General features: G+C 41.3%; 1 protein-coding gene across 1 annotated transcript in view; it reads left to right on the plus strand.

The window, feature by feature from the left end:
• Nucleotides 1–17,170: 17,170 nt before the first annotated feature.
• Nucleotides 17,171–27,375, plus strand: part of HIBADH (3-hydroxyisobutyrate dehydrogenase) — a 101,255-nt gene continuing 91,050 nt past the window's right edge. Inside the window, exon 1 of the mRNA XM_040644151.1 lies at nucleotides 17,171–17,334. Coding sequence (XP_040500085.1) covers nucleotides 17,244–17,334 — 91 coding nt within the window. The 5' untranslated portion in view covers nucleotides 17,171–17,243. The remainder of the gene's footprint in view (nucleotides 17,335–27,375) is intronic.

Here is a 27,375-nt window from a genome sequence, read left to right on the forward strand (position 1 = left end):
CAGCTATCAGAAAGAACGAGTTCTCAACATTTGCTGCAACATGGACGGCACTGGAGGAGATAATGCTAAGTGAAATAAGTCAAGCAGAGAAAGACAACTATCATATGATTTCTCTCATCTATGGAACATAAGAACTAGGAAGATCGGTAGGGGAAGAAAGGGATAAAGAAAGGGGGGTAATCAGAAGGGGAAATGAAACATGAGAGACTATGGACTATGAGAAACAAACTGAGGGCTTCAGAGGGGAGGGGGTGGGGGAATGGGATAGGCTGGTGATGGGTAGTAAGGAGGGCACGTATTGCATGGTGCACTGGGTGTTATACACAACTAATGAATCATCGAGCCTTACATCGGAAACCAGGGATGTACTGTATGGTGACTAACATAATATAATAAAAAATCATTAAATTAAAAAAAAAGAGTATCAGGCTTGGGGAGACTGTAGAATAATGATCATCGTGGTTAATGTACAATAATTTACAAATTCCAAAGTGGAATTAATTCATTAGGTTTAACTTTCTTTCACTAGTGATTGGCTACAAAGAAACAATGTAAAAATTATAGAAAGAAGCCCACAAAAAGCCTGACAAATAAGCAACAGAATATTTCCTTGCTAATAACATGATCAAATTAAAATTACTATGGACATTTGTCTGTTCTAAATCTAGTCCAATTTAGAGTAAATATGGGTACTCTCAAGGGAAGGAACAACAGTTCTAAATCTTTTGGCTTATCTGTTTTTCATAGTATGCCCAGCAAGAGATGGTATTCCTGAAGGGCTGTATAATGCAAATAAAGCTAAAAGTTTCATGTGTGCCACCTAAAAGACAATAAGGGGCGCCTGGGTGGCACAGCGGTTAAGCGGCTGCCTTCAGCTCAGGGCGTGATCCCGGCGTTATGGGATCGAGCCCCACATCAGGCTCCTCCGCTATGAGCCTGCTTCTTCCTCTCCCACTCCCCCTGCTTGTGTTCCCTCTCTCGCTGGCTGTCTCTCTCTCTGTCAAATAAATAAATAAAATCTTTAAAAAAATAAAAAATAAAAAAATAAAAGACAATTATTGTTTTTTTAAAAGATTTTATTTATTTATTTATTTATTTATTTATTTATTTATTTATTTGACAGAGAGAGAGAGACTGAGAGAGTGCACACAAGCAGGGGGAATGGCCTGAATCTCCCTGCTGAGCAGGGACCCCAATGAGGGCCTTGATCCCAGGACCCTGGGATCATGACTGGAGCTGAATGTAGACACTTAACCAACTGAGCCACCCAGGCACCCCAAGACAATTATTGTTTAACTATATTTCAGACTTCGGAGTCTAATCATTTAGGTCTCAAAAAGCCTGACGTTTCTTCTAGACTGCATGGAATTCTAGGTAGCTTGCTGGAGCGGTGACTGAAGTGAGTAATGGAGAATTACTTGGAGTGAAACCCATAATTGTTAGGGGTATTTTAAATGCTGGCTGAATGGACTCAGAAAAATTCCATAGAGTGAAGGTTGCTTTACTAAGGGCAATTGCCCCATTAAGAGGACGGCCTGAATCTGAGATATTCTAGCACTTGGTTCATAGATTCTTGGCCATGAGTTTAGGGGTGAGGGGAAATAGACTTGGACCTGGATTTAAAATGCCTTACAAATACAGGCTTACTAGCATGGGGCCCCATAAAGGCTCTGTAGGAAGGGAAACCATTCAGTGGTTTGTCCTATTCCACCACGTTTTGTGGGTACGTGGTTGCAGGTGCATTTTGCAGGTGCGTGGTTGAGTTTCGGTGCCAAGTGTGAGCAGGAACAGATGACACATAAATTATCTTTATCAGTGGCCCCATCATGCCCGAGATAGACCCAGAGGGAAAAAAAAAGATGGTTTATGATTCAATTGTATGACACTCTCCCCCAGCAGTCTTCGGGGACAGGAAAAGGAATAAGAGCTCCTTGGGAATCACTGCCTTATTTTTTGGCCAAGAGTATCCTTTATTTGTCTGACTAATGAAAGAAGTTATGTTGCATATGGGACTATTAGATTCCCTAATGAGTCAAATTAGTTCTCTTGAAAGGGTCCCAGTGGCCCTCTCAAGTTTGCATCCTGGCACAGCAGAAAGGCCTGGATCCAAGCTTTGTCTGCTGGGACATATAACTGGCTAGAGTTGCATGGGAGGACTTCCCTTCTCCCAGATCACACTACTGTCAGAGTTTTTCCAGAGCTCTGCCAAACACGGACAGATGTATGAACAGTTGGCTATCTGTTGTGGGAATACTGTCCACAGAAGTCAGCCTCTGTGACACTCTGAAAGGTTGCTTAGATATGTGTCAGACACCATAGAGACATTACAATCTGGCTGGTACCAAAGAAGTTGGGATAGTGGGAAAGGCGAGGCCCAGAAGCCTGGCGTGGCCTTGGCTCTCTACCACCAAAACCAACCTTAGTGCGCAGTCTCAGGCTTCCTTCCCTGATGTGTCCTGGCCATGTTGTGGGAGTAACCTGGAGAGCATTGGCCAGGCTTGACTCTACAGTTTAAGCAGTTGATTCAGCTGTGCACTAGGAGTGGTACCCAAGGGCAGCATTTGGGATCAATCTCCTCTGATCAAAACCCTCAGGGGCTTTAATTCAGTCAGATTCCTGCCTTGCTTTCCCATTTCTGGTTTTCTTTCTCATTCACTGTCTGGCTGCAGACCTCTGGGCTTGACACTATGTCTGGGAGCTCCAGATTCAGACTCCTGGCTCTCCCTCAAGGACTTCGTTTTAGACCTAGTCTACCAGATCTCCTTTACTTGTACTTCCTCAGGTATTCAAAAAAAAGTAACCTTGACAGAGCAACTGCCATCCTTTGAAAGGTCTCCTTATAAGGTTAGCTGTTGGCTAGTGTCTGGGAACTCGGATTTGAGAAGCATTACCACCACCCTCACTAATAAGAACGGCTCGCTGTACCTAAATACTGCTTGTACCAATGATGCAGTTAACACCAAACACCTGCTTTCCTTCTGGAGTCTGGAATTTTGTGCTAGGCAGAGGGTGCCTATGTGATCGGCCCCCAGTAAAAACTTTGGGCACTGAGGGGTGCCTGTGGGTGGCTCAATCCCCTAAGCATCTGCCTTCGGCTCAGGTCTTGGGATCAAGCCCCGCCTCCCCCTGGTCATGTGCACTCTCTCTCTCAAAAAAAGAAAATATAAAAAAAAAAAAAACCAACAAAAACCAGAAACGGGACGTCTGGGTGGCTCAGTCGGTTAAGCATCTGCCTTCGGCTCTGGTCATGATCCCAGGGTGCTGGGATGGAGTCCCACATTGGGCTCCTTGCTCAGTGGGGAGTCTGCTTCTCCCTCTGCCTGCCGCTCCTCCTGCTTGTGCTCTCTCTCTCTGACAAATAAATAAATAAAATCTTAAAAACAAAACAAAACAAAAAAACCAAGAGTAACAAGCTTCAAAAAATACATAAATAAATAAACAGCTTTGGGCACTGAGTCTCTAATAAGCTTCCCTGGTAGACAACATTTTACATATCAGAACTCATTGCTGGGGAATTGTGTCCCATGTGACTCCATTGAGAGAGGATTCTTTGAAGCTTACACGTGGTTTCCTCTGGGTTTTGTCCCATATACCTTTTACCTTGGCTGCTTTTGCTTTGTATCTTTTTGCAGTAATGAATCATAGCCATGAGTGTGACTATATGCTGAGTCCTGAGTCCTTCTAGTGAACCCCCAAACCTGGGGGTGGTCTTGGGGACCCCTGACACATTAGGTAATATACAGAACCCATTAAAGGAAGACTTGAATGTGAATGATTTTTGGTTTGATTTTCTTTCTGAAAGAGTTATGAGTTGGAAACCCTGACTAGACCTGACCTTACAGAATGTGGCTGAGAAACCCAAAGCAGGAACGCCAAGACTAACCATACGTGGAAAATTGGCCGATGATGTGGACTTCTCAAAAGACACCTGTTAGGAAAGGTTACACAGAGTACACTCATGAGAGGTCTGTGTGGGGAGGGCCAAGAAAGGTTTGGAGGATTCAGTATGGGAAAAAGACACACACATCAGAAGCAGGACCCTCCTTAAACAGAATTCAAGGCCATGTCCCCAGAAAAGGGAATAGAGAGACAAGGTCTTATCTCAGTCACACTGACAAAGTAGATTAAAACCTGAATGTTTGTTGAAAAAATAAAAAGAAAACTAGTGTTAGTATAAAGGAAAACCTCTTCTTAAGAAAGACCATTCTCGGTAAGGCTGCAGTCATGAATTATTTTAGGGAGAAGAAAGGATGGAGGGAGTTATTGAGAAAGATTTTTCATTTTTCTACCCTAGAAAATGCAAGCTGTTTGTGTATTTCCATGGATAGGATAGATTAGATTTAGCACTGATTATTTTTTAAGTACCAAGTATTCAAAAATACACTACACTAAGCCCTACCAGGCCTCGTCAGATTTCTGTCTCATGGAAAAGCGGGGTTTAATTTGTCAATGAGAAGGCAACTTGATTTTAGAGACACAAAATGAGCATGGACTTTGAATCAGATAGCCTGGTTTTGAGTTTCAGGTCCAGTTATTAGCTGTGTGATCTTAAACAAATCAATAACCTCTTTATGCTCCGATCATCTCATCTTAAAATGCAAATAATAATTATAATTATTTCTTAGGAGTTGTTGAAAGGACTGCCTGAATTAATCCATGTAAGATCTTATAGTGCCTGGCATCTGGCACCTGCTCATGGAATTGTAGGTGTCATTATTACTGTGATAAGACACGATTACCGTGCTCTTAGAAGGTGAATTCAATACTTCAGGGCTATCATGTCATGTCCTGATAACTGGTAAAGGACATAAAATAAAACATCTAGGAGTTTAGTTATAAAACAAACCAAAAATGGATCACCCGAAGGATAGCTTGAAGGCTCAGAAAACTTCAGTGTAGCCAGTCTGAAGTTATTATCATATCTTAAAAACATGTCAATCAAAAACTGGTTATTCATCCAGGAGGATCAAACAGTAGGCCTTTAGGTTTTATGACTCTTTAAAAAAAGATTGGAGAGCCTGGTAAGTGCTGCCAGCTTTTCAATTTACCAAAGACTGACACAAAAAAGATCCATCAACTACGACCACCATCATGTGATAAAAGATGTTTTACCACCAAAAAAATAATAAATAGCATATTCTCAGAACAGAGGCAGTTCCCAGAAAGTCTACTATCTAGGGAGATATTTTTTTCTTTTTTCCCCAAGCAGGTGAAAACCTTGTTCAAGACCAGCAACACTCTCTTGGACCAGCCCTTGAGATTAAAAAAAAAAAAAAAAAAAAAGAGTCACAGAGGCAAACGTTGGTGATGTCCGTTGCTCAGGCAGAAGGAAGGATTAGGGCTGGCGTTGGGGTCAGGAAGAGGGAGCCATACCTTCTGCCCTTGACTTATTTTTGCTCTCTGCTGCAATACCATTTCAGATGTGCAGATAAAGATAGGAGATTTTAGCTTTTCATTTTGATCCTGTTACTACGGTTACAAAAATAAAAGGATAATCACTATACATTTAACTCATCAGTTTCCCCTTGCTCTGACTTTATGATCATGAAGCAGCCTTCTTTTTTTTTTTTTTTTTTAAGATTTTATTTATTTATTTAACAGAGAGAGACAGCCAGCGAGAGAGGGAACACAAGCAGGGGGAGTGGGAGAGGAAGAAGCAGGCTCATAGCGGAGGAGCCTGATGTGGGGCTCGATCCCATAACGCCGGGATCACGCCCTGAGCCGAAGGCAGACGCTTAATGACTGAGCCACCCAGGCGCCCCATGAAGCAGCCTTCTAAGTTCCTCGCAGCAGGACCTTACCACATGAATTTTCTGGCGAGTCACCGAAACAGCTTCTGATGAATTCGCTTTCCATGTAGCTTTATTATAGGGGGATGGAATGTGCTGCTAATTATGCCCGCAAGGGTGTCTTAATTCTCCTAGTAAATTAATCCGTTTGCATTCTGGTGTCAACTTCGGTCTCTTGAGTTTTTAGCCCATTTGTCCCAGTGTGCCAGGGCCTGAAAGTCCTAGGAAGCGAGAAAATGAAATTTCTAGGTAAGGAGGGAGCTGACCTTCTCCCAGACAATACCATAGAAGCACTGTACTGTTGTCAGAGTCATGCCTTATCTACTCTGCCGATGTTTACAAGGAGCACATAAAGAAGGACGACGGCTTTATTAGTCAAGGGACAAACTGCTCCTGCAAAAAAAGATGCCAAGATATAGGGACTTAACTAGTCTAGGTAAAATATCCAGGCCTGTCCTTGTTATCCTGGTCCCTACCAGCAGAGGCCCAGGTTCCATTAGAGACCCAGGTTCTTTCCATCACTCCCTGAGGATTGCCTGAACCTGTGAATGATCCCCACGAAGTGTGTCCTAACCTTCACAAGTTTACATTCTTAGGCACACTACAGCTATGTGCTTAGTTTTAAAAAATTAGCGCCAAGTTGTTCCTTTTTAAAAACTCTTTTAAATCGCACACCTACAAGAGTGTATGATATGTCCATGTTTAATAAAAACATTATTATTTTTTAGAGATTTTATTTATTTATTTCACAGAGGAAGAGCGAGAGAGAGAACGCAAGCAGGGGGAGCTGGAGAGGGAGAAGCAGGTTTTCCACTGAGCAGGGGGCCCGATATGGGGCTTGATCCCAGGACCCCAGGATCATAACCTGAGCCGAAGGCAGACACCTAACCACTGAGCCACCCAGGCGTCCCAAAACATTATTATTTAAAGAAGAATGAAATGATCACCAGATCTATCACAAAGCTTAAAAAACAGAATTTTGCTAATAGCTTTGCAGATTCCTGTGTGCTTCTCCCTATTCCCTCTACCTCCCCTTCCTCCCAATCAGAGGTAACCTCTACACCGAAACTGGTGTTAATCATTCTCCTACTTTAGTATCATTTTACTACACGTGTATGTGGTCATCCAAAGAAATACCTTGTTCTGCCTGTTTTGAGCTCTATATAAAAGTATTTTTTCTTTTGTGACTCGCTCCACATTGTTTTCGAGGGTCATGCACGTTAATGAGAGCAGTGATATCGCATTCATTCTCACTGCTAAGATGACATTCCATTTTATGCATATACCACAACATATTTCCCTGTTCTGCCGGATATTTGCATTGTTTCCAGTTTTTTTGCCACTGGTGCAATAGTATAATGATCTTTCCTGCACAGGGCTCCTGATGAACATACAGATGCATTTCACAAAGCTGAATATTTTTTAAAATATTTTATTTATTTATTTATTTAAGAGAGCTAGCGCATGCATGAGCCAGAGGGGGCAGAGGGAGAAGGAGAAGCAGGCTCCCCACGCAGCAGGGAGCCCAACCTGGAACTCAACCCCAGGACCCTGGGATCATGACCCGAGCCAAAGGCAGAAGACGTTCAACTGACTGAGCCACCCGGGTGCCCTACAAATGTTATTTTATTAATTTATTTAAGAAATATCTACAGAGTACCTAGCAAGTTCGAGGCACTGTTGGACCTAGTGGTCTTGTTCAACAGTGAACAAGATATACATGATTACTACCCCATACAATATACAATCTACCGGGGGATTAAGGTCTCACGAATCCTTGCAAGGTTCACTTATTATGTCTACAAATGAGCAACATGAAGCACACAGAGGTTAGGTGCTGTTAAGTTCTTTCTTATTTAGGAGACCTTTCTCTTTGACTCACTGAGCCATTCTGATGTGGGTCTCCAGTGAGCAGTACGTATTTCTGGTTTCAACTCCAAGTAGCACTTGACTCAGGAGGAAAGCATTGCTCACCATTGCTGGTGCTCGTTTCTTCCTGAGCCCCTCCACTTTCCATGCAAAATTTAGTGTCCAACAGGCCATGGAAACCACGGGCTCCGTGTGCACTAACGTGCACATCAAATGCATCATCCGGGCTTTTGTTTGTAAGCAACAGAAACTAAGTTTGGTAAACCGGGCAGAGAAGGGAGTCATTAGAAAGATACTGTATTTCTAATAGAAACGGTGGAAGATTTAGAGAGCCAGTTGGAAAAAGTGGCAGGAAACTAGGTTGGCAGAAACATAGCCATAACCACAGCTCAGGAATTTTCTGGCTAGCCTACCACCCACCGGCATTGTGGCCACTGGATTCAAAACTGCCGTTTCTGCTGTGAATACTGTCCCTACATCTTCTTCTGTGGTTGTTATTATTAACATATAATGTATTATTTGTTTCAGGGGTACAGGTCTGTGATTCAGCAGTCTTACACAACACACAGCACGAAGCTGAATATTTAAGAGTGGAATTACTGAGCTTGCGCAACTTTACCAGGTAATGCCAAAGAATTTCCCAATGTTGTTGACCTAATTGACACTCCTTCTAGCTATGTAAGAGAGTTCCTGTTCCTCTGCCTCTCCATTGTGATTTTAATATGCATCTCATGATTATTAATAAGATGCCTGTTTATATCTTTTACTTCTTTTATTCTATTGGCTGTTTATATGTTTGATGTTGATTTGTAGGATTTTATTTTATTTATTTATTTTTAAATATTTTATTTATTTATTTGACAGAGAGAGAGAGACAACCAGCGAGAGAGGGAACACAAGCAGGGGGAGTGGGAGAGGAAGAAGCAGGCTCCCAGCGGAGCAGGGAATCCCGATGCAGGGCTCGATCCCAGAACCCTGGGATCAGGCCCTGGGCCAAAAGCAGACACTTAATGACTGAGCCACCCAGGCGCCCTGATTTGTAGGATTTTATTTTATTTTATTTTATTTTTATTTTTTTTAAAGATTTTATTTATTTATTTGACAGAGAGAGAGAGACAGCCAGCGAGAGAGGGAACACAAGCAGGGGGAGTGGGAGAGGAAGAAGCAGGCTCCCAGCAGAGGAGCCCGATGTGGGACTCAATCCCGGAACGCCGGGATCACGCCCTGAGCCGAAGGTAGACGCTTAACAACTGCGCTACCCAGGCGCCCCTATAGGATTTTAAAAAGATATTATGGTGGGGCGCCTGGCTTGGCTCAGTTGGTGTAGTGTGCGATTCTTGATTTCAGGTTTGTGAGTTTGAGTCCCACATTAGGGGTGGAGATTACTTAAAAATAAAAATAAAAATAAATATGTATATATTGTGGATACCGATCCTTCAAAAGATGTGTGTTACAAACATCTTTTCCCAGTGGCTTATTTTTTCACCTTCTATTTGTTGTATTTTGATGAACAGATGTTCTTAATTATAATGCTGTTGAATGTATTAATACTTTTCTTTATTGTTTGTGCTTTTGTGACTTGTTAAAAAAAAATTCTTCCTATTCCAAAGATACTTTTCCACATTTTTTTCTAATAGCTTTACAATTTTGTCTTCCATACATAAGACTTTTGTTCATCTGGAATTGATTTTTGAGGATGGTGAGGTAGGAAAGGTGAAGAAAAGCAGAGATAATAAAAAACATCTTTAATCCTACTTTTTGTTTTCCTATGCATATATGTATAGACCATACAATACAAATTGCAAAATATTGCAAGAACAGTTTTGTATCTTGATTTTTTAAAAATTTTATTTATTTATTTGTCAGAGAGAGAGAGAGCAGAAGCAGGGGGAACAGCAGGCAGAGGGAGAAGCAGGCTCCCTCTGAGCAAGGAGCCCAATGCGGCACTCGATCCCAGGACCCTGGGGTCATGACCTGAGCCGAAGGCAGATGCTTAACAACTGAGCCACCCAGGCACCCCTGTATCTTGATTCTTTTCACTTAGCATTATATTATGGGAATTTTCCTATACTACCAAAACTTCTTAGGAAACATTTTAAATGTTCTCATAAATGTCCATGTATATATAAATTAGAATTAGGTTTATCTGTGAGTGACCCACACTGCAAGAAAGCAGTGAGTTAAACAAGACCGAAGTTAAATTCTCTCTCCCATAAAAATCTGGCAGTGGACAACCAAGGCTGGTATGACAGCTATACTAAGATATACTTGGGCACAACTTTTATCTCTGCTTTGTCACTTCTCAGGGATAGCCCTTGTGCTCATGGTCATAGCATGTCAACTGTCACATCTACATCCCAATCAATAGGATGAAGGAAGAAGGGACAATTTTATATACCAAGTGCCTCCTTAGGAGGGTTTGTACTATGCTTGTGTCCCAATGGCCAGAACTTAGTTGTATCACCACACCTAGTGACAACGGAAGCTGGGAAATTTAGTTTTGATGCTACTAGCCATGTCTCCAGCTAGAAATTCTATTATCCTGGAAGAAGGGAAGAACAGATATCGGGGGACAGTGTTCTACAGTATATATGTAACAGAATATGTTTAGTCTAGTCCTTCCTTTTTGTATGTTTTTATTTTTCCCTCCCCCATTTATAAATAGCACTTCTACGAACATATCCCTGTATGATTATTTCTTTCTGATACAACCTATGGATCAAAGAGTATGGTTTTTTTAAGTGCTTTTCAAAAAAAAAATGGAGCAATGGATAAATGTATTCTCAATATATGCTTGACCAAAAGTTATACAGAGAGCATGAATGAACAATATGCTTGAGAGAAACCAGAATGTTATTGTTATTTCAAGATTCATTTCCCTAAGGGATGAGTACTTAGTGTAGAAAGTCATTGATTAGACCATGGGTTTAGCTCAACCCACTGGTCATTTTCATATTGTCTGGTAATAGAAAACGGGAACCATAAGCTAACAAGAATTGGCAACTAGTTTGTCCCTCTGATTAGAATTGTAAGTGTACTGTGTACGTGTATATGGAGGGAGTCTGACTCATTAACAAGAGGGAGGTGGCAGCAACTTTTCTGTCTCTAAAACCCTTGCTGCCAAGTAGTCACCTTACTTTTACTTTTTATTTTTATTGTATTTATTTTTTTAAAGATTTTATTTATTTATTTGACAGAGAGAGAGACAGCCAGTGAGAGAGGGAACACAGGCAGGGGGAGTGGGAGAGGAAGAAGCAGGCTCCCAACGGAGGAGCCCGATGTGGGGCTCGATCCCAGGACTCTGGGATCATGCCCTGAGTCGAAGGCAGATGCTTAATGACTGAGCCACCTAGGCGCCCCTATTTTTTAAAGATTTTACTTATTTATTTGACAGAGAGAGAGGGAGAGAGCAGCACGAGCAGGGGGAGCGGCAGGCAGAGGGAGAAGCAGGCTCCCTGCTGAGCAAGGAGCCTGATGCGGGACTAGATCCCAGGATCCTGGGATCATGACCTGAGCCAAAGGCAGACACCCACCTGACTGAGACACCCAGGTGCCCCTAAGTAGACACCTTAAATGTATACATGTTCCTGACTTGATTTGTATTTTTTTAGATTTATTTATTTTAGAGAGAGAGAGCACACGAGTGGAAGAAGAGGGGCAGAGGGAGAGGATCTCAAGCAGACTCTGTGCTGAGCATGGAGCCAGATGTGGGCCTCTCTCAGGACCCTGAGATCATGACCTGAGCCAAAATCAAGAGTCGGATGCTTAACCCACTGAGCCACAAAGGCACCCTGATCTGTATTTTAAAAAATGATTCTACCTCACTATGCTTGTGTTTGTAGGATTGTTCTAAGTTTGTGTTGTTGCCGGAAAGAAAATCCACAGCCTTATTAACTGAGGCTCTCTACATGTTTTCCTTCTGACTATAGGTCTTATGTAGAAACTAGATGGGGAAGCATTTTTTTTTTTTATTAAAGAGAAAGAATCCCAGGGATTGTTCAGTAACCACCCCCCACTATCACCTATCAGCACCCCCTTCTTCAATTCTGTCTCTTTACCCTTTCGCCTTAGGATTTAAACATACTCAAATGTCTTTCCTCTTTAAAATGAAAACAAGTAAACAAAGGCCTCCCTTGGCATTTACTTCACTCTAAATTCTCCTTCCCTTCAGAAGCCAAGTTTCTTGGAAAAGCAGATAGTATTCACTGTCTTAATTTCTCCATTTTGCCATTGGTCATTCTTCCCTGGATCTACCGTGATCCGGCCCCACCATTTCACTACTTCTGCTCTCCCTTACTAAAGCCAACGCTAACTCTTAGTTGCAAGAGCCTATAAAGACTTGACCTTTCTGCACTTACCTTATCACTTACTTGATAATAACTGGCACTGTGAAATATTCCCTCCTTGAACTTCTGCTTTGACTTCTTTGATACTGTTCCTTGCTTCTTTCCTCCTCTGGACCCCCCCTCAGTCTTCATAAGCTTTAATTCTTCCACCCACTCCTTAGGGTGTTCTCTGGAGTTTCATCACCAACCATGTTCCTTTATTTTTAATTTTTTTTAATATTAAAATTTTTTTTTCTTAAGTAAACTCTACCCCCAACGTGGGGCTTGAACTCATGACCCCAAGATCAAGGGATGCATGCTCTACCGACTGAGCCAGCCGGGCGTCCCAACTGTGTTCCTTTAAAATGTTCATAATGATCCCATCTTACATGACATGACTTACATTGCCATCTCTTAGCCCATGACTTCCAGTTACATATCTCTGACTTGGATTCTCCATCTGGCCAACTGCCCCTGGACACATTCACCTTCAAACTCAACATAACCCAGTTCCCCATCGTGGGAGGCACTTTCAACTATTCAGTCACCCAAGCCAGAAAACCTGGGGCTCTATCTGGATTACTTCTCTTTCAAGTCTCCTTCTACTTCGGAAGTAACTGGTAATATCAGTTTTGCCTCCCAGGTATCTTTCACACTGTCTCTTTCTCTCCGTGCCCACTGTCACTGCCAGCATGATGAGTTCCTGAGCACCTTTTATGTCTTAGATCGTTTCCCTTCTATGGCAGGGGCTCTCAAATTCAAATGCTCTGTGACTTATTCCAGAATCTACATGTGGAGGGGGAGCTTTGGTATTTTGAAAACGGTTTTAATATGCATTTGGGATTGCAAACCCCTGCTCTATACTCTTCACAGATGAATTCGACCAAATCTAGAAATCATCTGACCAGGAAATATCAGAGTGACTGAAAGCTACCAAAATTATGGCCAGGCCTCTGGTAATTATCTCTTTAAACAAAAACAAAGCCAAAAATCTCTATTATTTTTATTATAGTTGATATATGGGATATTGACATCTTTTTTTTTCTTCATTCAGTTTAAGGTATTCCTGATTCTTGGTATGATGAATGACTTTCAGTTGAAACACGGATATTTTGGTATTATTTTACTCTGGATCTTATTTAAACCACCTATTTTAGCTGGCTTTTCCTGACAGTGCCCTGGCAAAGGAATAGAAGGGGCGTTGTCTATGCCAATGGGAGGTAAGTGTAGAAGTCAAGGTTCCCCATTCTGCCCATGTTGACATTGATGGGGTGGGGGTGTGACTCCTCATTACCGGCGGGCTTGGGTAGGAGTTCAACTCCCCACTAGGCTTCCACTGATACTTCCCTAGCCGAGAGGGTTAGGAGAACCTCCTTACTGCTCCCCATGTGGCCTCCACTGGCACCATAGTGGGGATGCTTGGCCTCCTTACACCCCGACAGTGACGAAAGTCCTTACTCTCCAGTAGGCCCCTCCTCTGACTCTATCTCAGCAGGGAGGAGGAGGGGTGTCTCATTACTGTCAAGTCGGGTGGAAGTCCAGGCTCCCCACGTAGCTTCCAATGGCACTGTGAGGAGAGGGATGGGGCATATGTGTAGAGGGGTACTTGTTACAACTCAGCAGTAGGATATAAGTTCTGACCCTCTAGTTGGCTTTCTCTGACATGAAACCAGCGGCATTGAGGTATAGGGGGGCTGGGGTGTTAGGATGTTGGGGTCCTTCATTATAGCCTATGCGGTGTGCAAGTGTTGGCCTTTTCAGGCATGGGTGGGGCCATATGTTTTTATTGTGTGGTGTTTGTCTATAGCAGACTAGTTATTTTGTAAAAGTGATGTTTTGGGAGGCTGCCCCTTTCTCATCCTTTGGCTAAAGAGAGTACCCTCTTACTGGGGCAGTTCTGTCTGTGCCTCTTGGCATTTTTAGGTTTCTAGCTTTTGGCTTCTCTAGTACCCAGTATGGGAGCTTAAGGCTAAACAAAAACCCAAGTACTTACCTCTGTGGTCATTTTTGGGTCCTGAGGTCCCTAGCTAGTATGCTGCTTTTTCTCTACCTTTCAGAGTTTCTTAAACTTGTTTTATATATAATGTCCAGAGGTTTTAGTTGTACTTATTGGGAGAGATAGAGAAAAATGTACTTACTCCATTTACCCAGAAGCAGAAGCAAAGAGGCAGTAATATGTTGAAACACAATTTCAAACAAAAGTACATGGCAGAGATCTAGGGAAAAGCTACAATGCCCTTCAAAGATATCAGGAAGGCAATCAAATAAAGCCAGCCATGGGCAGTAACAGCTTTTGCAAACACAATAATATCTACGAGCACCTTCAAATAGTAATTACTTAAAAAATTATAATGCTTATTATAAACTTCTATAAAAAATCTCAGAGCCTTAATATATGAATCAGTAAAGGGCTTCTGGGAGGAGATATCAAACTACATGATGTAGGGATGTGGAGAAATTGTGACTTACCCCTGGTCCTGGTTGAGCAAAAGAGTCAAATTTCAATGCATTCTTTCCTTTTTCAAAGCCAGCACATTAGTTAAAAAAGGGTTCTTTTTGAACCCCTTCCCCCGTTACCCCTTCCTGTCCTAGGAAAACATTGCACATAGGAAGCAACCTTTTGTAAAGAAATACTCATTTTCAAGAAAAGATCTCTATAAACAACCTAGAGAAGCAAAAAAACAGTAGCTCACAATAAAAATGACAAAAACAATCTTATTGGATATAAAATCTCAAGAGGACTGGGTTATAAAGTTTAGGAGCTGGGAGATCAATTGATATGTTGTCCTGTGTTGTAAATAGCTCTGCTATGTAGGTTGACATAGTTGAAAGGCAGAGCACATTTCAGCAGTTAATTATAGAAATCCGTAGGGCTACATTTATTGGTTGCAGGAGGTCTATTCCAGCTAAAACTCAAATAAACTGGGGAGAGAAGATCAGGTGGGGCATTCTCCAGAAACCAATTAAATAGATTTGGAAGGGAACCCAATCTAGGAGACTGTCCCGATGCTGAAATAATTTTCCCCCCTTCCTTTCTTTCTTCCTTCCTCCCTTCCTTCCTTCCTTCCTTCCTTCCTTCCTTCCTTCCTTCCTTCCTTTTTTGGTTGGTGTGGAATAGAGGGCTGGAGTGGAGAGACAGCCAAAGAAGGGAATTGTTTTTGAACCAGTTACAAATGTGAACCTTGCACTCTGTACTAGTTCCTGGAAACATTGCTAGCCTAGCCTACACAGAAACATTAAAGAACCTGCTTGGAAATTATCCAGTTCCTTTCCTTTTCCTTTAGGCATTTCCAACTCCAGGAGTGACTGGGCAGAAGTAAAAAATAAGGTCAAAGTCAAAACTGTTGATTTTGCTACTCAGATTAAAAGGTTGGATGAGCCAGTTAGAATGGCAAAAATAGACAAGGCAAGAAACAACAATTGTTGGAGAGGATGTGGAGAAAGGGGATCCCTCCTACATTGTTGGTGGGAATGCAAGTTGGTACAGTCACTCTGGAAAACAGTGTGGAGGTCCCTTAAAAAGTTAAAAATTGAGCTACCCTATGACCCAGCCATTGCACTATTGGGTGTTTACTGCAAAGATACATAGTGAAGAGAAGCATTGTTCATAGCAGCATTGTCCACAATAGCTAAATCGTGGAAGGAGCCGAGATGCCCTTCAACAGATATACTGGATTAAGAAGTTGTGGTCCATATATACAATGGAATATTACTCAGCTATCAGAAAGAATGAATTCTCAACATTTGCTGCAACATGGACAGCACTGGAGGAGATAATGCTAAGTGAAATAAGTCAAGCAGAGAAAGACAACTATCATATGATTTCTCTCATCTATGGAACATAAGAAATAGGATGATCGGTAGGGGAAGAAAGGGATAAAGAAAGGGGGGGGTAATCAGAAGGGGGAATGAAACATGAGAGACTATGGACTATGAGAAACAATCTGAGGGCCTCAGAGGGGAGGGGGGTGGGGGAATGGGATAAACCGGTGATGGGTCATAAGGAGGGCACGTATTGCATGGTGCACTGGGTGTTACACGCAACTAATGAATCATCGAACTTTACATCGGAAACCGGGGATGTACTGTATGGTGACTAACATAATATAATAAAAAATCATTAAAAAAAAAAAAGGTTGGATGAGCACGATCTAGGCAATTGAATAAGTAGAATGAATGGGGGGGGGGGTGGACACCTTGGGATTTCTATTGCCCTAGACACTCCTCCCTGTTTTTCCTCCTATACTACCTTGTTGCAAAGGTTGCAAGTCTTGCTTTGGACTGCACAGGGCTAACAACGCTTTGATGGGGTCAGCGCAGATGGGAAGCCCTGCAATTATTGCCAAAGGGTCCAGCGATTCAAACATGTACACTAAGCACAGACAGAAGAATGAATCTCTCTGACACACATACATATAGACTATTTTTTTGGATTTTCATTTCTCCTTAGTTTTTGCTTATAAAATGCAGAATTTTCAAACATTAGAGAAATATATGTTGGAATAGAGTTCCTAGTAATTCTTGTTCCTAGTAACCAACTTGTTTTCCTACTGTTTTTCAAATTTATTTAACTGTTGTGTTAAATAAAATGAAATGAATTTCAAAGTTATTACATTTACGGTAGATTTCTGTTGTTTTTCAATGAACAGACGTTAAAAATACAAATACTAACATTAGGAGATCCACGTATTATTGAAGTTAATTATGGGTCCCTATATTTGGACTAGGAATTTCTGCTTTTGCATAAAAATTCACAGCAGCTGCTGCGAACCAAAGTTTTGTTCTTGTCTGCATGGAGGCAGCACAGGCAGTTACACCCTCCAAGGGGGCGGTTCTGGAGGGTCAGGCGCTCGTTGGAGTCGGTCTTGAGTGGCAGCCACCGCCTCCCGCACACCCGCTGCGTTTTGATAAACAAGGAGACTCCCGCCTGCAGACGCTAGGCGAGGGAGGAGCTTTGGGGCGGGGCCATGGCTCTTGAGGTGGGTGGGGTTCGAAAAGGCTTCCTATTGGTGGTTAGCGAAGTGCGGGGACCCGAGAATCCTGATTGGTCTGGTCCCCTATCCTTAAGGGAACTGACGACCCCTGTCTCTCCGCGTCGCGCTCCTCCCCTCGTCGGTGGGTGCCCGCCCCGAGCTGCAGAGCGCGTGCGCGCGCGGCCCCACGCCGCGGTGGTTCCCGCCCGCTCCGTGGCGCACACTCGCAGTCAGTGGGTGAGCCGGGAGCCGCGGAGGTCACCGCGGGGAGGCGGGGCGGGGGCAGCATGGCAGCCTCCTTACGGCTCCGTGGAGCCGCCTCCGGCCTCCGGTATTGGAGCCGCCGGCAGCGCCCGGCAGCGGCCAGCCTTGCAGCGGGTAAGGACCTCTTGCTTTCTCCCCCCGTCCCTCCGGCTGCCCGCTTCTCGCGCCCTGACGGCCGAAAATATGTTTTCACGGGAGGCGCTGCGCTTGGGTCGGGGCTTAAAACCCCCAATTTTGGCTCGTCCCAAGGCCAGGCGTCTTCTGCGGCTACCTCTCGCACAGCTAGGGCTTCCCCCCCATCAACCCCGCCCGGGATCCAGATGAATGGCTTTCAGCGTCTTTTTCGGGACTTAGGAAGGGGTGGGAAGAGCTTGGGGTACGGGAGGATTATTTGGCTCCGGGGCGTGCTTCTCTGGAATTAGGGCTCCGAGGACAATTGGAGGGCCCAACCCCAGGGGCGACCCGGCACCTATCACTGCAACTCCTAGGCTTACATCGCTGGCTGACCTTTCAACGCCCCCAGGGATGCACCCTGGTGGGCGTGCCATGGGGCCGCGGGGCTTGATTTTTGTTTAACCACTTTAATCGCGTAGGATGGTCTTACACGAGTGGTCGTCTATACAAACCAGGTGACAAGTCATTCCAGCAAAGTTTTAAGTCACCCTTAACCAGCAAGGCGTGCCTCCTCCGTCCCCATTTCTTTGTAACTGCTACCTGAAGACGGCACTTCTGTCAGATTATTAACCAAGACACTTTCAGCGTCCTCAAAATTATGCCTGAACCTATCCTGTTCCTCCCCGCATACCATTGTAAGTTATGGAAGCCAACCATCGATTTAGGAAGAGGCAGCTTTTAGATCCAGAGATCTAATCTTTCTCATTTTTCCGATGAAGAACCTGAGGCCCCTTGGATGAGTGAATTAGGGTATCCCATCAGGATCTAGAAAGTAGTTCTTGATTCTTCCTCATTCCTGCAGTTTCTACTACACCAGCATTCCTCTTTAATTGAAACATTGATTTATGGGGACATTGCCTTTGTTTTCTTGTGAAAGTTGGAAAGTTGTAACAATGCACTATTGAGCAGTTTCATACTCAGGATTTTTTTTAAAGCCTTAGTATTAATATTTTTCTGATCACGTAAAAAAATACCAGGCTGGGAATTTAGTGCTTAATAGCTTCCCTTCCTCCCGCTCAGTAATACCTAAGCAGAACAGTGAATTTCCTCTCTGGCTTAGGCTCCATGTGATGCAAGAGAACAGATGTCTGCTACACAATCACAGTAACAAGATACAAACTCAGAGAATCTGCTAAACTTGAGTGTAACCACTATTTGAGCTACATGTAGATTGAGCTACAAAAAATACCTCCCACTTTAGAGATACTTAAATCAGTTAGTCACTTTTCCAGTACTAAATGTAGCACTGGTTTTCACATGAATGTGCTATTGTTTCAGTGTTGATTAGCCAGGGAAGACATATGTGCTATTTAGTGGTTTTACAAGGTGTTCTAATGATATTTTAATGAACCTTGGATGTACCCATTAGAGTTATGAAAGTTCTTTCAATTCATGCTGGAAGGGCCTGAGGCCCAAGACTATCATAGTTGCCTCTCAGTTGTACCTCACAGTGCTGGTTAGACTACTTTGGCATATAATCCTGTTCTTTGGGTTCTTTGACCCAAAGATGTATGGTTATGGATTTATGATAAATTTTAAATATTTCATTTTGTGATGATTGCTTAAAACACTTCAACAATTGTTTTTACTTGGTGGAATTGTTTAAATGTTTCTGTGAATTTTAGTTTACTAAATTTGCTTTTGCATTAACTTTCTTTGGCGTTGGAATCTTAAAAAATAAAAAATTACGTGCAGATCTAGAGTCTAGGGACAGAAAGAACCATGTTCAAATAGTAACATTATTTAGTGTTCTGAATTCTGTGGGATATTTGTCTCCAGCAAATGTTTAGGGTGTTTATATCATATGGGTGATACTATTATAAAGATCCATACAATTTATTTACTTAAAAAAAAAGAGAGAGAGACCTAAAGGTTGCCGGTTAATAGCATACCTTAATTTTAAAATATTAAAAGCATCAAAAAAGAAAAATAAAAGAAATATTAAACTACACATATATTATTATTTCATCACCTTTTATTAAAAAGTTTTGTATTTTATCTTAAAAGGTAATTAGAGTTAGTTTAGACTTCTTTAAACTGGCAAGAGAAAATCTGTAATTTTAGGCCCTTTGTATTCATTGTGGCTCATCAACATGTACATGGAAAAATAATTTGTATCATATCATCTTAAAATGACCACCCAAAGATGGAGTGGGAAAATTAACCAGAATCATGTACAGAGATGGGAATAACATTTTATTATGGCCCTTTTTGTGTATATGAAATCTACTTTCAAAGCAAAGCATAGTACAAATAAAATACATGGCATTTTCCCCCTTAACATTAGCCTCTAGGGTTGCACATGAAGCTCTGAAAAGCTGCATATGGTCCTTGGACCAGAAGTTGACCTCAGACTTGTGAAATTACATAGCGAGAATATTTTTTCTCTCTCTCTCTCTTTTTTTAAGATTTTATTAATTTATTTGACAGAGAGAGAGACAGCAGGAGAGGGAACACAAGCAGGGGGAGTGGAAGAGGGAGAAGCAGGCTTCCTGCTGAGCAGGGAGCCCGATGATCTGAGCAGAAATCAGACGCGCCTAACGACAGCCACCCAGGTGCCCCGAGAATATTTATTTCTAAAATAACTTGACTCAAGCAATAAAGGCCTTTGTAGAGTAAGTCACCACCCTTAGTTTGGTAATTCTTAGTATTAAAGCAGATAGAATAGTTATGACATAATAGGATAAAATAGGATAAAAGTTGTGTATACAATATAATCTGAACGTAATGAGAAGATGCATTTAAAAGACTGGAAGGGCTATGCAAAATGCTAATAGTGATTAGTTTTGTGTAGTGAGATTAACTTTTTCCCTTATGACGGTACTTTTTCATATTTTCCAGTTTTCTACAATTTTTACATTTTGATATTTAGAGTAGCCTGGTTATTGGCAGCACTGCATGTTACCAAGGTATGGATAACTTTGCCCCTATCTCACTGGAGAAAAAGGACATAACCTATACATTTACATCTATAGCTTTAGAAACTAATTTTGCTACATTTTCTAGCTAGTTTCTTTACCAGTCAACCAGTGTCACCTTTGTATTGTGTTGACTGATTGCCTGCCAGCTAGATTTTAGCTATCATCCGATTCTATTCCTATGCATTAATGTGTGTGACTTACTTAAAGGAAATATATTAAGTTTGAAGCTTTTAGTGTCATAATTCTATTATACTTATTTGAATTTCTGCCTCTTTGGGAGCATATTCTTTATTGTCCAAGCACTCCTGATGCTTCACCTTATATAAGAACTCTATTTCCTCAGAGAGCGTCTTCTAAAATACGCTCTATTCCTTTTTCTAACACTGTGGCTCTTCTTACCCGCTGGACAAAATGGGCGTTTGGCATAGGATTTGTACCCCCGTACTTCTGCTTAACTACTGATAGTAAAAGTAGCAAATACTTAATGACCTATCATGTGCCGGGCACTGCTCGGCCTTTATGTGTATTATCTCAAGGAGTCCTTAAGTACCTTTGAGTAACCTGAAGTAGTGACTCTTGTTGATAAAACTTAATGTCTAGGGAAGTCAAGTAACTTGTTAGTTCAAGGGTATACATCTAAGAAGTGACCTTGCCTGGATAGGAACCTAGGTCTTGTATATAGCCATCTTTCAGAGAAGTTCTGAAATATCACCATCAGTAAAAACTCTCTTCTCTTTTGACATTAAATCATCTAGTTATACTACCCTTTCTCTTTCTTTGCCACAAGCAAAAATGAAATGAAGAGAGCAACTGAGCCCATCATTAAAAGACTGTCTTCGTTGACTTTCATATTAGCCCATCCAAAGCTGGGCCTCAACTTTAACAACTAACATCACCACTCTACTTCAGCTCTTCCAAGATCTCATTGCTAGGGCTTGCTATACTGCCAACATTTCAAAAGCTGAACTAGCCTTCTAGTTAATATTATACCACTCCCTGCCCCCATTTTGTTAACCAATGTGCTGTATATCAACGTCATTACACTTGGTCCTTTGGCCCCATGTTTCCCCCCTGCCAAATACATAGACATAGTTTTCTGCTCTCTCATTTCATTAAGTCCCTCTCTAGGTTTGTCTGTATCCAGCTCAGACCTCAGACTAATTTATAATCAGGAATTTCAGTGATGTTTTTGATAGCATTCTAGTATTTTTTCTCCCTCCTGCTCTTGTTTTGGGTAACTTCTATTGTCTGTGGTCTGTGTTCCTTCTGGCTGCCACTTAAGTAATGTTACTACTGAGAGTCAAGGAAATTTGCTGATTAGATAAAATCCTTTTGTTAATCTCTAGTTCATTCCTTGTTACATATTTAGATTACCCACAGCATTTCCAAATCATTTACTTAGGGCTGCCAGTCTGTGGAACCTGTCAGCTGTAGAGAGATGGCATTACCATGATTGGTTTAGGTTATTTGGAACTTACCTCTGGGTCTGGGAAGAAGGGATATTGGAGCGTCAACCTGCAATGTTTAATGGTTGTGAATCCACTTTGCTGGATCCGCTTTATCACTGTCTTTAATCACCGTCTTTACTCTGTGATTGCTTCAGAACTGACTTTATCCCCATCTATGTACACTTGATGACAGCTCTCTCCAGTTAAGTCATTCACTCATGTAACATTAGTAAACATTCAATGCCAATTCACGTATTTTATTATAAAAGTAGTTACAAAAGTTATATGCACATGGTAAAAACTCAAAAGGTTATAAAAAATAGTCTTTTCTCTAACTCTGACCCGTCAGTCCAACTCTTTAGATGTAACTACTGTTTCTTATGTATTCTTACAGAAATTCAGTAAAATTTAATGCATAGGTATTCTTTTCTCTCTTTTTTTTTAAGATTTTATTTATTTATTTATTTGACAGAGATAAAGACAGCCAGCGAGAGAGGTAACACAAGCAGGGGGAGTGGGAGAGGAAGAAGCAGGCTCCCAGCAGAGGAGCCTGATGGGGGGCTCGATCCTAGAATGCTGGGATCACGCCCTTAGCCGAAGGCAGACACTTAACGACTGATCCACCCAGGCGCCCCTCTTTTTTCTTTATACACTATATGTTATATATAATGCTCTTCATCTTGCTTTTTTTCACTTAATAACCTATCCTGGAGATTTTTTTCATTATCTTTCTAGCCACCCAGGTGCCCCTCTTGTTTATTTTATAAACATGTTGACTTTTTAAAAACAGCTTTATTGCAATATAGTTGACTTATGATAAACTATACATATTTAAAGCATATAATTTGGGGTGCCTGCGTGGCTCAGTCAGTTAAACGTCTGCCTTTGGTTCAGGGCATGATCCTGGGGTTCTGGGATCGAGCCCCACGCGGGGCTCCCTGCTCAGCATGGAGTCTGCTTCTCCCTCTCCCTTTGTCCCTCCCTCCACTCCTGCACTCGCTCTCTTTCTCAAATAAATCAAATTAAAAAAAATAAAGCATACAATTTGATGAGTTTGACATATGTATATACCTGTGAAACCATCACCACAATCAAGATTGTGAACATATCCAACACACCTCCAAATTTCTTCCTGCCCCTTCACATCCACAAATACTTGTAATTATGTATTTTTATACTGGATATAGATTCCTACCTTGACAGTTGTTGTTTTGGTACTTTAAAGATGATGCTCTACTCCATTCTCATTTGCTTTGTTTCTGACAAGAAGTCTGCCTTATCTTTGCTCCTCTGTATGCTTTTGAGCATTTTGGCCATAATGTATCTTGGTATAGTTGTGTCTATGTTTCTTGTGTTGGGGCTCACTGAGCTTCTTGGATGTGTATGGTGGGGGGTTTATGGTTTTCATCAAATTTGGACATTTGTGGCTATAATTCCTTCATATATTTTTTTCAGTCTCTACTTCTCTCTTCTCTCATTTGATGACTCCAGTTAAATGTGTATTTGGCTAGTTGAAGCTGTCTCACGGCTCACTCATGTTGTTTTTATTCTTTAAGTTCTTTCTTCTCTCTATGCATGTTGTTTTGGATAGTTTCTATTGCTATGTCTTTAAGAGCACTAATCCTTTCTTCTGCAGTATCTATTCTGCTTTTAATCCAGTGTGATTTTCATCTTACACATGGTTGTTTTCATCTTCTTAAATTCAGTTTTGGGTCTTTTTTTGGGTATCTTTCATATCTCTACTTTTGGAACATAACTACAGTTATTATAGCTTTTAATATCCTTGGCCCCTAATTTTAATATCTTAGTCGTTCGAAGTTGGTCTCTTCTTTTTGACCTCTAAATGTTGACATTCCCTTCAGCTTTGTTCTTCAGTCTCTTTTACTCTCATTTGGCAATTTTATCAACTGCCACAATTTCGGTTCTCACCTTAAAGCAGATTGTTACCAAATATGTGTCTTTTTTTTTCATCCTATCTCTGAGGAGATCCTAATTGGTTATAATATTTCTAAGTCTGGGGACAGCTTTCAGCTCACCGACAGTTCACAGTTACTTTATTTAAAACGGAGATAGCTCTCTTTCTCGATTTCTCCACTTAGGTTATTGATAGCATGCTATTGTCTTTGATCTTTCCCTTATTTTAGCCCACAATCCAATCTATTGCTATGTCCTTTTACTTCTGCCTTTGAAATATTTTTCATATCTGTCTTTTCTAAGGCCACCACCTTTTATTAACTCTGACCTTAATTATGAACTGAATGTTTGCTCCCCCCCCCCCACATGTTGAAATCCTAACCCCCACTGCCGTGGTATTAGGAGGTGGGGCCTTTGGGAAGTAATTAGGTTATGAGGGTGGAGCCCTCACAAATGGGATTAGTATCCTTATAAAAAGAGACAGGAGAACTTGCCCTCTTGTTCTCTGCTCTCCACCATGTGAGGATGGCCAAGAAGATGGCCATATACATGCCAGGAAGTGGGTTCTCACCAGACACTGGATCTGTTGCCACATTCATCTTGGATTTCCCAGCTTCCAGAGGTGTGGGATATAAATGTTTGTTGTTAAGCCACTCAGACTATGGTATGTTTGTGATAGCACCTCAAATGGGCAAAGAGAAACCTACAGTAGTATTACTGTTACTTTTATATTAGTCTTTATATTAGTCTCAGTGGTTTATTTTTGTTGTTAGTCTTGCCTGAGGAGACATCTAGAAAAATGTTGGTAAGGCTGATGATGTCAAAGAGATTGCTGCCTGCAGCAATACCTCTTCCTTACAAAATATAGTCAGATTGTTTAGCATGCTTCCCAGTCTTCCACATTATGGTTGCATTGTTTCTTCTTTCTTCTTCTTTTTTTTAAGATCTGTCCATCCATGTTAGAGAGAGCATGCAGTGGGGAGGGGCAGAGAGAGAATCTCAAGCAGACTCCCTGCTGAGTGTGGAGCCAGTGGCAGGGCTCGATCCCCCAACCCTGAGATCCTGACCTGAGCTGAAATCAAGAGGTGGATGCTTAACTGACTGAGCCACCCAGGCGCCCACGTTGTTTCTTTCAGTCTGCATTCATGTTGTTTTGTTTCTTTGTGCATCCTCTAGGAAGAATGAATGGCAGTGTCATGTAGTGGTTAAAAGTGAAGAGCTTGGCGTCAGATTGATTGGATTTGAATCTTGGCATTGCAGTTTACTGTTGTCTTGGGCATTTTATTTAAATTCACTAAGTGTCCGGGCGCCTGGGTGGCTCAGTCGTTAAGCGTCTGCCTTCGGCTCAGGGCATGATCCCAGGGTCCTGGGATCGAGCCCCGCATGGGGCTCCCTGCTCTGCTGGGAGCCTGCTTCTTCCTCTCCCACTCCCCTGCTTGTGTTCCCTCTCTTGCTGGCTGTCTCTCTGTCAAATAAATAAATAAAATATTTAAAAATAAATAAATAAATAAATAAATTCACTAAGTGTCAAGGCTCTCAGCTGAAAGGAGGCTTAATGATAGGATATGATGACAGTGCTATTTATAAAGTGCTTAGTAAGTATCTGGCATGTAGTAAAAATTGCCAAGAATAATTTTTACTGTTATTTATTTTTTCTTGGCTTTCCTATTTCCTTGCATATACTCCTGTTCTTTTTTATATGGAGTTCCCTTCCTTCGTACTCTTTTCCATTTGAAATCCTGGTATACTCAGGTCACATGCTACCTTCTTTAAATGCTTAAACCAGATGAATTTTCCTTTATGTCAGCATTGTTTTTTATAATTTATCTTCAACTTTCTTGTATTAGTATTTGTGTACATAGTTTATTTCCTTTTGGATTTTAAGCTTGTTGACAGCAAGGACTATATGTTGTTGTGTCTTCTGTGGCATCTGGCATGGTACATAATGGTTGCTTCATATTTGTTGAATGTGTGAATGAATTGTGGTTCTACCTTGCCATACTTACTGTTTGACCTAGAGAGAGTTGCCTATTAACTGTTTTTAAATCACAGTCTTCCTAATTTCTAATGTTTTTAGTTAAATGATACCTTTCCGAGCTTAATACCATACTCTGGTACAATAGTTATTAGCATCATTAATTATTAGTGCTAGAGTTCTCTGACAAAGGATGCTTCTCATTCTGTTTAATGTTGTAGCATTTCAATTAGGTGTCATTTCTCTGTTACTGAACCCCTTGCGGACCAGAAAGTCAGACACAGGACTCCTATTATACCGACGGTGTTAAACTTAGCACTGGTAAGGTGATGTTGCAAAGGATGACACCCATATTTAATAGAAATGTTAGAGTCAATCATCAAGTTTAAAGGAATTAAATATGTTTCTAACCCAAGAAGACCTCTGTGTCTTTTTTTTTTTTGTCTTTTTTTTTTTAAGATTTTAAGTAATCTCTACATCCAACATGGGGCTCAAACTCACAACCCTGAGATCAAGAATTGCACACTGCACCGCTTCCGCTTCACCAACTGAGCCAGCCAGGCACCCCAGAAGATCTTTCTTTCTTTCTTTTTTTAAATTTAAATTCAGTTAATTAACATATAATGTATTGTTTATTTCAGGGATACAGGTCTGTGATTCATTAGTCTTCTATAATACCCAATGCTCATTACCAACGTATACCCTCCCCAATGTCCATCACCCAGTTACCCCATCCCTCCACCCACTCCCCTCCAGCAACCCTCAGTTTGTTTCCTATGATTAAGAGTCTCTTATGGTTTTTCTCCCTCAAGACCTCTATTTCTTAAGCTTTAGGGCTTCAAATAATTTGCTTTTAGGAAATCTCACTGCATTTAAATTAAATTCAAGGAAGAGCAGGGATCCATCAGTTGAGAGGATCTGAAACTTAAAAGGGTGACTGTGATTAGTTGGTGCACTGCACAGTTTTATAACTGGAGTCCTTGAAAGACAAAGGAAAAATAAAGCTTTCAGTGGCAGGGGAAGGGGCAAGTGGAGTTATTCTTTCGGTGGACTAGGAGCTTTTTGGAGGGCAAGGACTGTATGTATCTTGCTTATGTCTGTCTCTGGCTCTGTCATAGTACTTCATGCAGTAAATACTTGTTGAGTGGAGTTCTAAATCTAGAAACGAAGAAATGATGTTTAAGGTTATTTTCATGGCAATGCGAAGTCCCTTTGCTCTCTCTCGCAAAAAGCATTACTTTGCATTGCGTGCCCCAGTATGATTTCAAAAGCCTTCTGTGAAAAAGAAGAAAATCAAAAAAACCTGCATACAGCTTTTTAAGAACAATTCCTTTTTGTAAATGAAATGCCTCTTCTCTGAAAGTGCGTGGAGTTGTTATTAGCCCAAGGCACTGAAACTATTACCCTTGTCATTTAAAGCCCATAGAAGCATCCCTGTCTTCTCCCCTAGAGCCCAGTTTATAAACTGGTGACTTAGTTGGTCTAACATTTTACTAAGATGTTTTTTATACCATTGGAGGAGATGATTTCGATAAATATGGAGGTGGGAGGGTAAAAAACTTTTCCATTCTCGGACCTTGTCCAAGATATATGTTTTATTGAATATTTTCAGTTTGTCATACATATTATTACAGGAGATAATATAGATATGAAGAATCTATAGTACTTCACATAATAGGTAATGTACATAACATATTTTAGAAATTGTAACATTTTAAAATTT

The sequence above is a fragment of the Ursus maritimus genome, unplaced genomic scaffold, assembly GCF_017311325.1.
Source record: "Ursus maritimus isolate PB19 unplaced genomic scaffold, ASM1731132v1 scaffold_3, whole genome shotgun sequence".
NCBI classification, from domain to species: Eukaryota; Metazoa; Chordata; class Mammalia; order Carnivora; family Ursidae; genus Ursus; species Ursus maritimus.